Consider the following 13161-nt stretch of genomic DNA (forward strand, 5'->3'; position numbering starts at 1 on the left):
TGACCAGCTGGAGAGGAGGGCATTACAGTAGTCTAGCCTAGATGAAACAAATGCATGGGCCAGTTTCTCGGCATCTGGGGCGACAGGTAGCCTAGTGGTTAGAGCATTGGGCCAGTAACCGAAAGGTTGCTGGATAGAATCCCCGAGCTGACAAGGTAAAAATCTATCGTTCTGCCCCTGAACAAGGCATTTAATCCACTGTTCCTAGGTTGTCATTGTAAATTGCCTAGTTAAATATAATTGGAAATGTTGGGGGGCTGAGAGATGAAGTGTGTAATTCTAGAAATGTTCCTGAGATGGAAATATGCTGTTTTGGATGTGCTCTTTATGTGGTTGTCAAAAGTTAGGCCGGGGTCAAAGGTAACACCAAGGTTTTTAACAACCATGTTTGGTGTGATGAGGCAACCATCAATGTTGAGCGTGAGGTCTGACACTTTGTAAGTTTCTTGTGGCCAGGTTGCATAATTTCCATCTTATCAGAATGTAAAAGCAAGAAGTTTGTTTGGCATCCAGTGTTTAACATCTTTGATGCAAGTCACAAGGTGGGCTGACTGTAAAACATTGTCTGGTTTAAAAGATAAATACAATTGGGTATCATCAGCGTAGCAACCAAAGTGTAGAAATGTAGAATGTGCAAGGAAAATAAAAGGGGTCCAAGCACAGAACCTTGGGAAACGCCACTTTAAACCTTGGAGCGTTCAGATGAATTGTTGCCCTTCTGAACAAATTGATACCGCTCAGAGAGGTATGATTTGAACCAGTTGCGAACCTGTCCTCGTAGATCAACCAAGTCTTCTAGTTTCAATCCATTTGAAACCCATTCTGCTGCTATGCAGGGTGGCTGGTGACAAAGTGGCTACTTTAAAGAATCTCAAATATTTGTTTATCACTTTTTTGGTTACTACATGATTCCATATGCTTTTTCATAGTTTTGATGTCTTCACTATTATTATACAATGTAGAAAATAGTACAAATAAAGAAAAACCCTGGAAGGAGTAGGTGTGTCCAAACTTTTGACTGGTACTGTATATTCCCCATGTACCTTTTGTGTGGATGTATTCTTGTTAATACAAACGAAATAATTAGGTGGACGTGTCACTTTAAGAACGTCGGTGAACACGTGTGCAGCGCTCTTCACTTGGAGGAGAAAAAAAAGTTTGACATAAATTTCTGAAATTACCAAGCAAGTCATCCAATTTCTCCCCCCCCCTACGAACAATCGTCTAAAGAGAAAGTACTGCATACTGTCCGAGAAAATTGACTTGCGACAGTGGGACAATGGACGGGATATCCCAGGTAAAAACAGCGTTAGAAAAAAAGTGTTTATGTTTGCTAATTTACATATTCTTCTATTGCGCGGTATTTCTATTTGTGTATTTGGTTGCATGCCTATCCTCGAATGACAACTCCACTTTGTCAGCTAATAAACTGTTTACCTTTTTTTGTTTCTTGAATCTCAAAAGAACATTCAGACTTCAGGATTTACTCTGGACTTGGGTCCCTTGAAAGAGCCCTTGGCATTTATTAGAGTGCTCGAATGGGTAAGTTTTTAGTTTTTCTAGATACTTATTATGCTATGTAGCCCAAATGTACTCGTAAGGACCTTAACTAGACGATTACACCTTATAAGGACCAATGATGGGTAGGTCGTCTTTGTAAATAAGAACGTGTTCTTAAACTGACTTGCTTAGTTAAATAAAGGTGTGGATCAATTGAACGTTGTGTTTTTATATAATTCCTTGCTGATATGAAAGATAAGGTTCCGCGTGTTAATGTTCAGTCCCAGTTTCTGGCTCTTAAAACACCTCTTAAATAAATATAAATATCACTATAAATATATAGTGGTAGTCTGATTTAATCAGACTGTAATACACAATTAATTGGTAAATGCAGCGTGAAAATAAGACAGTAACATCGTGTAAATGTTCTTTACACGTCAGATGGTCGAATACAGTTACATTTGAAATTACTCTACTGGTTGTTGCGTTTTGTCCAGATGGCTGAAATTTGAGACAAAATATACAAAGGAAAGCATTGTTATGTTTACCCAACTTTTTTTTTTAGAGTGCTGGTAAGGAAGTTGAACATTTCTTTCACTTGGAACATGTTTCAAACTAAGTAAACACCTGCTGACTTCAGATTGTATCACTAAGGTATGGTTAGTATGTATGCATTGTGTGCATGTACTTACGTCTAGTGCACATGTACTTACGTCTAGTGCACATACCTTCAGTCACGAGCAAACGTGTGCACGCGATGCACTAACTTAAAATTAGCAGGTATTTACATGGTCAAGGTTAGAGAAATGTCAACTTCAATGCCGCCACTCGAAAAAGTTGGGCAAACAATACTTTCCTGTGGATATTTTGTCTCAAATGAAATATTAAAATGCATAGATAATTGGTAGAGTAAGTTCAAATGTAATTAAATTCATAATTCTGGTTTGTAAGGAACATTTGCATGACATTGCAGTCATTTGATTCAGGATGTATGTATTACAGCCTGATTAAGCAGACTAATGCAGACGTTACCTTTAAAAAATAAAAAAAAGAAGTGTCACCAGCCGCCCTGCATAGCAGCAGAATGGGTTTCAAATGGATTGAAACTAGCTGGTGTTGCGGCGTACTGCAGTTCACCTATTCATCATGTAACAATTTGGAAGTCCCGACCTAGACTACTAACTATACTTGTAACAACTTAATTGTTGCAAACTAAATATGAAACATTTGAGAAATTTGATCATTTACAAGATGCAACAAATATATATTTCTGCAAAGAGTGTGGACTCTCTGTGACTAGTGTGGCACCAAGACATAGAAGACAGACTCCAGTCTCCTTTTATATCTAGCTGAAATGTGATATTCTATCAGTAAATTAGCATTATTCACCACCCTATACTATGGCCTCTGTAGTGTGTGAATACAACAAGGCGCTACACGGCCATCTGAGAGGTGGCGTCTCTTGAGAAAAGTGTTTTTTAGACATGCGTCCTGTACCGCATCTATTAAAGGGTTGTTTTTATTGAGGTTAATAAAAACGACTGTTCTCTACGGTGTAAGAACATCATGATAGAATGATATTCTATCAGTCAATTATTATTCACCACCGTTGCAACGGACTGGGGGTAGAATGACAGATTTGTACCAAAAATACACAAACTGCCCTTAGTTATAGCACAGGGTACCCTACTGCCCTACCAAACAAAAATACACAAACTGCTCATAGCGTGGAACTGAGGGGGAGGGGGGTGGAATGTCTTTTATTTACCTTGGTATCACAGTAACTTTATACAGTTACTGTAAACATGACCTCCATTTTAATCCAAAACACAATACAATAGAGGCAGGATACTTGTCCACATGATGTTCTTAATGTAGCAAAAAAATGACATTAACACATTTTTGACCAAAAGAGCAGTTGCTGCCGTTTTGTCTTGGTAGGGCAGCATGGTCACATGTTCTAATCTGCACTGTTTGGACTGAATGTCATTTCAGGTGTGTGTGTGTGTGTGTGTGTGTGTGTGTGTGTGTGTAGTTATAAGCTGTCAACTGTTTCTTTAATTTCATTGTGTCATGTCCTTATTTGGCTTTGTCTGTCTGCAGATCTTCTCCATATTTGCCTTCGCTACGGCGTCAGGTTATGCCGGCGCTACGAGCATCAATGTGCAGTGCCAGGGTAGCAGCACCAGCCAAGAAATCACTGCTGTCTTTAACTACCCATTCAGGTAAGCAGAACAGGAGTCAACGGATGAATTGTATGGATGTTTCTGTTCAATGGGGTGGCAGGGTAGCCTAGTGGTTAGAGCTTTAGACTAGTAACCGAAAGGTTGCAAGTTCAAATCCCCAAGCTGACATATGTCGTTCTGACCCTGAACAGGCAGTTAACCCACTGTTCCTAGGCCGTCATTGAAAATAAGAATTTGTTCTTAACTGACTTGCCTAGTTAAATAAAGGTAACATTTAAAAAAAAAAAAGTTTTTTAAAGTGGCTTGTTATAATTTGGTCGTGTTCATCGGGGCACACTGAATCAAAATGTTTTGCAACAAAACATGAAAATCTATATTTTTACTGGACAAGCTCAGCCGAGTATATCGCTGTTTTTCCACCGATATTAAACATTTCCTAAACTTATGTAAACCTACCGAACATGACCCTATGACCCCCAAGTCCCCATGTGACTACACTCAAAAGATCATGTGTTCTTATTGGACAGTTTCTGGTAGTACATCCCTGTTTCACTTTTTCCCCTTACTGAACACCACCCTCTCTCTCTACATATCTCTGTTCTCACAGGCTGATGGCCCATCCATACATCGTCCCCTCCTGTAACAACGACTCTAGTACTATCCAGCTCTATCTGACCGGCGACCACTCCTCCTCAGCTGAGTTCTACGTCTGTATCGGGGTGTTTGCCTTCCTCTACAGCACCACCAGCCTGGTGATCTACCTGGGCTACCAGCACGTCTACAGGCAGACCAGCCGTGGCCCCATTGTGGTGAGTTAACTGGGGATTGTTCTGTTCATTCTCTTTGTAGTGTTTGACGGAAGGTGTTGATGTTAGGCGTTGAGGAAAATCCCAGTCTATAGAATGACTTGGAATAGCTGTTGGGTTTTAATTCTGAGTAAAAACTCGACCGACACTATGAAAGCTCAAAGCAAGTTTATTCTTCCCAGAGGAGCAATAGAGCTGCATTAGACAAAGACATTTGTTCACACAAGCACTGATATTTAACCCTTTCTCCTAGGCTGAGTCTCCTTCTACACATCTGTACAAGCACTGATATTTAACCCTTTCTCCTAGGCTGAGTCTCCTCCTACACATCTGTACAAGCACTGATATTTAACCCCTTTCTCCTAGGCTGAGTCTCCTTCTACACATCTGTACAAGCACTGATATTTAACCCCTTTCTCCTAGGCTGAGTCTCCTTCTACACATCTGTACAAGCACTGATATTTAACCCTTTCTCCTAGGCTGAGTCTCCTCCTCCACATCTGAACAGCCAATGCATCTCTGTTGCTAGACAGAACCTTAGTAATATCTGTTCTTCCTCACTTCATCTGACCTGACCTCTACCCCAAAGTGCTCACTCCTCCCCAACTCAAGGCTGTCATGGTGATTGGTACCAGACTGTGTCTCTTTCTCCTCCCAGAGTATCCCTGATGGCTAACAATAACATATCCTGACATAATGTAAACTTTATACGTTACCCTCTCTCCTCAGTAACATGAATACGTTTATTTAGTATTCTCAGAACCCAACAAGGCTAAAGAGCTTGAGCAGTGGCACGAAATAGCTATAGACACTTGACGTCTGCGTGTGAAGGGCACTTAACGAGAGGAAGGGCACTTAACGAGAGGAAGGGCACTTAACGAGAGGAAGGGCACTGAACGGGTGGTCTGTAAATGAAGAACCAGAACTGGGTAGGGTCAGGGGTGTGTTCCCCTGGAACTGGGTAGGGTCAGGGGTAGAGGTCGATCGATTAATCGGAATGGGCGATTTAAATTAGGGCCGAGTTCAAGTTTTCATAACAATTGGAAATCTGTATTTTTGGACGTCGATTTATAAAATAAATAATTATAATATATTTTAAAAATTATTTAACGAGAGAAGTCAGTTAAGAACACATTCTTATTTTCAATGACGGCCTAGGAATAGTGGGTTAACTGCCTTGTTCAGGGGCAGAACGACAGATTTTTACCTTGTCAGCTCGGGATTCAATCTTGCAACCTTACGGTTACTAGTCCAACGCTCTATTCACCCGCCTCACGAGGAGCCTGCCTGTTACACAAATGCAGTAAGAATCCAAGGTAAGTTGCTAGCTAGCATTAAACTTATCTTATAAAAAACAATCAATCATATTCACTAGTTAAGTACACATGGTTGATGATATTACTAGATATTATCTAGCGTGTCCTGCGTTGCATATAAGTATCGAAGTATCTGACTGAGCGGTGGTAGGCAGAAGCAGGCACGTAAACATTCATTCAAACAGCACTTTCGTGTGTTTTGCCAGCAGCTCTTCATTGTGCGTCAAGCATTGCCCTGTTTATGACTTCAAGCCTATCAACTCCCGAGATGAGGCTGGTGTAACCGAAGTGAAATGGCTGGCTAGTTAGCTCGCGCTAATAGCGTTTCAAACGTCACTCGCTCTGAGCCTTCTAGTAGTTGTTCCCCTTGCTCTGCATGGGTGACGCTGCTTCGAGGGTGGCTGTTGTCGATGTGTTCCTGGTTCGAGCCCAGGGAGGAGTGAGGAGAGGGACGGAAGCTATACTGTTACACTGGCAATACTAAAGTGCCATACAAATACAAATGGTATAGAGGGAAATAGTCCTATAATTCCTATAATAACTACAACCTAAAACTTCTTACCTGGGAATATTGAAGACTCATGTTAAAAGGAACCACCAGCTTTCATATGTTCTCATGTTCTGAGCAAGGAACTGAAACATTAGCTTTCTTACATAGCACATATTGCACTTTTACGTTCTTCTCCAACACGTTGTTTTTGCATTATTTCAACCAAATTGAACATGTTTCATTATTTATTTGAGGCTAAATTGATGTTATTGATGTATTATTACAAGTGTTCATTCAGTATTGTTGTATTTGTCATCATTACAAATAAATGTAAAAATCGGCCGATTTAATTGGTATCGTATTTTTTTGGTCCTCCAATAATCTGTATCGGTATCAGCGTTGAAAAATCCTAATCGGTCGACCTCTAGTCAGGGGTGTGTTCCTCATGAAGTCAACTCTAGCAATAATGAAGCCACTAGTCATGTTCAATGACAGTTTCTTGGTATATTTTGGTTGCTTGTGGACCAGCGGATCTGGGTCAAGTACGTTGTCAGATATTTGAGGTGCACTTGATTTAGTTTTCCCAGTACAATGGAACCAATATATTAGTTCCAAAAGTGCAAAATCGAAGCTGAATTAAGCAAACATCAAATACTTGTCTGCTTCACTAATTCAAGTTTCACACAATCGGATGCATAACAATTCAAATGAAAAAGCGTGTTGGCTAATTATTTGGATTTGGTGGTGGGATGCAGGTGTTACCAACAAGTGAGGTTGTTTATATGGGCTCTTTCCATACTGTTTGTATGTGTGTTTGTCTGATTTTTATGTTCCAACTTTCCTCTTGAACCTGCATTTTATATACTTGTATTTACAATGTCTTGTGTCCTTCCAACAGGACCTGCTGTTGACAGCAGCCTTCACCTTCCTGTGGCTGGTGTCCTCCTCTGCCTGGGGTAAAGGCCTGACAGATGTGAAGTGGGCTACCAGCCCCTCTAACCTGGTAGGCTTAATCTCCACCTGCAAGGACGTCGGTAACAAGTGCACACCAGGAGCAGTGCCTCACATGGGGCGACTCAACTCCTCTGTGGTAGGCTATATTACCTGTAGTGTTGTTAATGGTGGCTATGTATAGTGCCCTCCTGAATTATTGGCACCCTAGATGAATATGAACAAAAGTCTGTCTGTGTGTGTGTGTGTGTGTGTGGGGGGGGGGGGGGGGGAAAGAGTGAGTATTTGTTGATCAGCTTGATCTTACACTCAAAATATCATATGAATCTAACATATTAATAGAGTTAAAATTATTCAAACATGTTATGTCATCAACAAATGTTATAAGGAGACAGTGAAATAATCTGCAAACAATTGTTGGAAAAATTACTTGTGTCATGTAATAACACAATTATTTTGACATTTTTTTTTTTTTTTTAATAATACAGTACCCTCCTGAATTATCTGTACATGTTTGGAATCGGGGAAACTGGGAACTCGACTCAAAAACAAGTTTTACATGTCAACCTGAGCTTTTGCTTGAGAACCGAATTCCATTGCGTTTTCCCCTCAAACCCTGGCTACAGAATTTAATCCATGTATCTTACATATACCCTCAATTAATTTTCAACAAATTGAAACGTGGAGCCATTGAGAAATGTGATTGTTCTTAACTAAAAAAAACATGTTATTTTTTTTATTTTCGTCCTGTCTAAAAAATGTGATTTTGTCTTATGGCAGGTCTTTGGATTCCTCAACCTGATATTGTGGGGTGGTAACTGCTGGTTCATCTTTAAGGAGACGCCCTTCCACAAGTCAGCCAATCCGCTTGGTGACGCCGAGGAGGGTTTAGGTGTCAGGCCCATGACTTCCTAACTGAGCAGCAGTTCCCTGCTGTCAACGGCTACGTTCCAGACTGCATGCAAAGCAGTTGCACTGCACAAATTAACCGATCTTGGGGTCGAATCTTAACTTTGACACATATTTGCACTTAGTCATCGATGCCAATGGTAGACAATGTGCCTTTGTGGACGTGAAGATTTGCCCCTAATGTGATTTCTGACTTGTTAAACACTTGTGTGTTTTGAGGTGTGTTTTGAGATTTTGTGTGTGTGCTTTTTGCAGCCGATCTGTACCCGGGCCTGAAATTCCCTCCAACTAAGTAGTTCCTACATTATACCATTTTCAAATGCCTTGTAAAGTCGCATGTCTCATTCGGGGGCAAAACGCTGCTTAGAAATGTCTTCTAGTAGGTTATTAAGTTGGAAACAGTTTCTTTTCATGCATTGACAACGCCACGTTTATTATTACAAAGTGGTCCAATTTTAAGTTATCTAAATAGGTACAAATACGGAATGGGGGAACGCCATACATTTAGGTCAGAACTAGTTTTGTTTCATGCAGGTAATTGTTTAGTTTAACAGTATATCCAACAATCAAATGCATCCCTGCGTTTATTCAAAGAGTCAAGACGTGTGAATTTATTTTGTTGATCAGAAACTTTGTATTTTTTATGCTGTTACTTTGAGGATGGTTTAGTGTTTTTGTTCTGTATATAAAAAAAAATAAGCGGTGCTTATATCAATGTTACAACAAGAATAACAAGCTGTTATTTGGCAAATTAAAATAAATATTCACTCTGTTTTTGAAATGGTTTGACATTTCAAGTGATGCCAAAAGCCAGGGATCATCAACTAATATAGATTCAGCTGCAGGCCGATTTTATTTTTATGTAAAAAACATTTTTTTGTGGAAGAGAAGGTGGTGGGCAGGAGAATATTAATTACAAATTATTTATAGACTGCAAGAAATCCAAACAGATGTATTTGACTGAAACATTACAAACCTTGCTTACATTTGAATTTAGATCATAAATCTCTCTGATACGTGGGACTACTTTGAAAAGATGTTCAAAATTAAAAGCACTTGGTGCTGATTTGCTGTTTGTTTATTTTCTTGTGTACAACAATTTAGAACAATTGCTCAGTAAGCTTTGGCCAAATAACATCAATCTGGCCCGCAGGTCACCAGTTGGGGAACCCTGCCATAAGCAATCCTACAGTACTTCCTGCCATAAGCAATCCTACAGTACTTCCTGCCATAAGCAATCCTACAGTACTTCCTGCCATCAGCAATCCTACAGTACTTCCTGCCATAAGCAATCCTACAGTACTTCCTGCCATCAGCAATCCTACAGTACTTCCTGCCATAAGCAATCCTACAGTACTTCCTGCCATAAGCAATCCTACAGTAGTTCCTGCCATAAGCAATCCTACAGTACTTCCTGCCATCAGCAATCCTACAGTACTTCCTGCCATAAGCAATCCTACAGTACTTCCTGCCATCAGCAATCCTACAGTACTTCCTGCCATAAGCAATCCTACAGTACTTCCTGCCATAAGCAATCCTACAGTAGTTCCTGCCATAAGCAATCCTACAGTACTTCCTGCCATCAGCAATCCTACAGTACTTCCTGCCATAAGCAATCCTACAGTACTTCCTGCCATCAGCAATCCTACAGTACTTCCTGCCATCAGCAATCCTACAGTACTTCCTGCCATCAGCAATCCTACAGTACTTCCTGCCATCAGCAATCCTACAGTACTTCCTGCCATAAGCAATCCTACAGTACTTCCTGCCATAAGCAATCCTACAATACTTCCTGCCATCAGCAATCCTACAGTACTTCCTGCCATGTCTTTGAAATGTGCCTTTTTCCCCCTCTGTTGTGCAGCATGGTTTGCCATATTGTTTTAACAATGTTGTACGAAAATAAAGCCATCAAAACTCCTGTTTTTCACGCTGACCTCACAGTATTGATGACAAATCCCTTTGTCACCAACCATTTCAGTTCTTAACATTTCTGTACTGTTTCAGTTTTTACCACTCCAGTTACGCAAAAATACTGAAGACTGGTTTAAGTTACTTGTATGTTTTTTTTGTGCCTCTCTTCTACCTCAATGTGATGAGAAGGCAGAACTACTTCTAGCTGTCAATGAACTCCTGTTCTGCTTTTAATTCACCTTGTATTTTATGTTTCTAATTATCACCTTCTTTCACACATTTTATTAGGAGAGAAATGTCAAATGTTATGTATCATTTTTTTTTTAAATGCTATAAATTATTAAAGGGAAAGAGTTGGTAAAGAAGGCCAAGGTAACCTGTCTGAATGACTATTGCCCCGTAGCACTTACATCTGTAGCCGTGAAATGCTTTGAAAGGCTGGTTGTCATGGCTCACATCAACACCATCATCCCAGAAACGTTGACCAGCCTTTCATCAGCATTTATTAGTTACAGATGTGAACGCTACAGGGAGATTGGTAATGTAAGCAGGTTACCTTTTGAGTTCTTAGGAACAGGGACAATGGTGGCCAGTTTGAAACAGGCTAGGACAAGGAGAGATCAGTTACATCATTTCAACACCAGGTGGCACTAAAACATTACGTTTTATACAGAGTAACTGGTCAGTATCAGTATCAAACCCCCTGACATTAATCCATTGTCACTAGACTGTCTAGATGTTTTTTTTTATTCAATTAAATATTATACTTAATTAAAAAGGACAGATATTCATATCTATTTTACTCTATACTGTACATGAACATTCTATAATGTTCTACTTTCCTGAACGAGGCCTACTGGTCTGGTGCATACTGTAGGAAAACATTTCCAAGTAGTCCCTGCCTGTTTGAGACAGTTTGCTACCAAGTGGTCCATAGTGAAAACCATCTAACGTCCCAGCATACACCTCACCAGACACAGGTCATCATACTCCTAATGGTGTTCCAAAATAAGAGATAGATTACTCGTTGGTTATTACTGCATTGTCGGAACTAGAAGCACAAGCATTTCCCTACACTCGCATTAACATCTGCTAACCATGTGTATGTGACAAATAACATTTGATTTGATTTCATACTCCTAATGGTGTTCCAAAATAAAAACAGACCTGAAGGTATGAAGTTGCTAGCATCTCAAAATTCAGAGGTCGGCTGTTTATAACTATTATTATTATTATTAAAATCAGTAGTAGCTGCAAGGAGTTGGGAAAAGAGAAGGAAGCTTAAAATAGATATCTCTGAGGAGGGAGAGGCTGAAACACAGCCTTTGGGGCGGCATGATGGCCTAGTGGTTAGAGCTTTGGACGAGTAACCGGAAGGTTGCAAGTTCAAACCCCCGAGCTGTCGTTCTGCCCCTGAACAGGCAGTTAACCCCACTGTTCCTAGGCCGTCATTGAAAATAAGAATTTGTTCTTAACTGACCTGGTTAAATAAAGATCAAATAAAATATTTTAAAAATCCACAGAGAAGAGAGTTCAGGCAATCATTGAATGTTGAGATAAGTTAACTCTATGACAAAACGATTGCTTGAGAGAGAACATTATTAGCAGGGCGCTACAAAGGAAAGTGCAGGATCTTGGTCAGCTCCAGAAGGCTAGAGAGGCCAATGTGAATCAGCACCATGGACAGCTCTACAGGGCTAGAGAGGCCAAGATGAGTCAGCACCTGGACTGAGGGCTTGTAGGCCTGTTGTAAGGCAGGTCATCACCAGCAACAACGTCGCCTATGGGCACAAACCCACCGTTGCTGGACCAGACAGGACTGGCAAAAAGTGCTCTTCACTGACGAGTTGCGGTTTTGTCTCACCAGCGGTGATGGTCAGATTCGCGTTTATCGTTGAAGGAATGAGCGCTACACCGGAGGCCTGTAGTCTGGAGCGGGATGACAACATGACAATGCCACCACCCACACTGCTCATTCTGTGCGTCATTTCCTGCAAGACAGGAATGTCAGTGTTCTGCCATGGCCAGCGAAGAGTCCGAATCTCAATCCCATTGAGGACGTCTGAGACCAGTTGGATCGGAGGGTGAGGGCTAGGGCCATTCCACCCAGAAATGTCCGGGAACTTGCAGGTGCCTTGGTGGACGAGTGGGGTAACATCTGACAGCAAGAACTGGCAAATCTGGTGCAGTCCAACACACAGGGTTATGGGGGTCCGTATGTGATAAGTTCCAGCATTGTCTGTCTGACATCTCCCTACTGGGCAGTAGGGAGACAGACAGGGGAGGAGAGACAGACAGACAGACTTGCAGAGAGAAAAATTTTAAACCGTCCTCGCTGCCAGATCCTTCCTTATCTTCTAAAACGTTGTTGTGTGATGGGTGAAATTATTGGAGAGTCACATGCTTTTTCACTGTCATTCTATTACATTATATATTCAATGATTGTCTGTCAGCCACTCGGTTCCTTGTTCCTATTCAGCACAATTTCATTCATACATTTCTACATTACATCAGAAATAACTTACCGGTGTTACTATGACAACATCTGTTGTAATGTTTTCATTGGACAAGCACATCACTGTTGAATAAAAGAAAAGGCTGGTAAAGTCACTGTTCAATTCAAGATCAAAATGCTGTCATCACCACAAGTAAATCCCAAACCGGTGAACACAGTAGAGCTCTACAGCATCGCTTATCATGCCAACCCAGCCCTTCCTTCCTGTGTCTGTATCTCCCTCCAGCCCTTCCTTCCTGTGTCTGTATCTCCCTCCAGCCCTTCCTTCCTGTGTCTGTATCTCCCTCCAGCCCCTCCTTCCTGTGTCTGTATCTCCCTCCAGCCCCTCCTTCCTGTGTCTGTATCTCCCTCCAGCCCCTCCTTCCTGTGTCTGTATCTCCCTCCAGCCCCCTCCTTCCTGTGTCTGTATCTCCCTTCAGCCCTTCCTTCCTGTGTCTGTATCTCCCTCCAGCCCCTCCTTCCTGTGTCTGTATCTCCCTCCAGCCCCTCCTTCCTGTGTCTGTATCTCCCTCCAGCCCTTCCTTCCTGTGTCTGTATCTCCCTCCAGCCCATCCTTCCTGTGTCTGTATCTCCC

At 41.2% G+C, this 13161-nt stretch overlaps 1 protein-coding gene across 1 annotated transcript; it reads left to right on the top strand.

Moving 5' to 3' along the window:
• Positions 1-1103: 1103 nt before the first annotated feature.
• LOC109881069 (synaptophysin-like protein 2) lies at positions 1104-10081 on the top strand. The gene is made up of 6 exons (XM_020473235.2): positions 1104-1297; positions 1465-1542; positions 3604-3725; positions 4294-4495; positions 7197-7388; positions 8030-10081. Exons 1-6 carry the CDS (start codon positions 1280-1282, stop codon positions 8162-8164), a joined length of 747 nt encoding a protein of 248 aa, XP_020328824.1. The 5' UTR covers positions 1104-1279; the 3' UTR covers positions 8165-10081.
• Positions 10082-13161: the final 3080 nt, after the last annotated feature.

Source organism: Oncorhynchus kisutch, linkage group LG17 (genome assembly GCF_002021735.2).
Source record: "Oncorhynchus kisutch isolate 150728-3 linkage group LG17, Okis_V2, whole genome shotgun sequence".
NCBI lineage: Eukaryota > Metazoa > Chordata > Actinopteri > Salmoniformes > Salmonidae > Oncorhynchus > Oncorhynchus kisutch.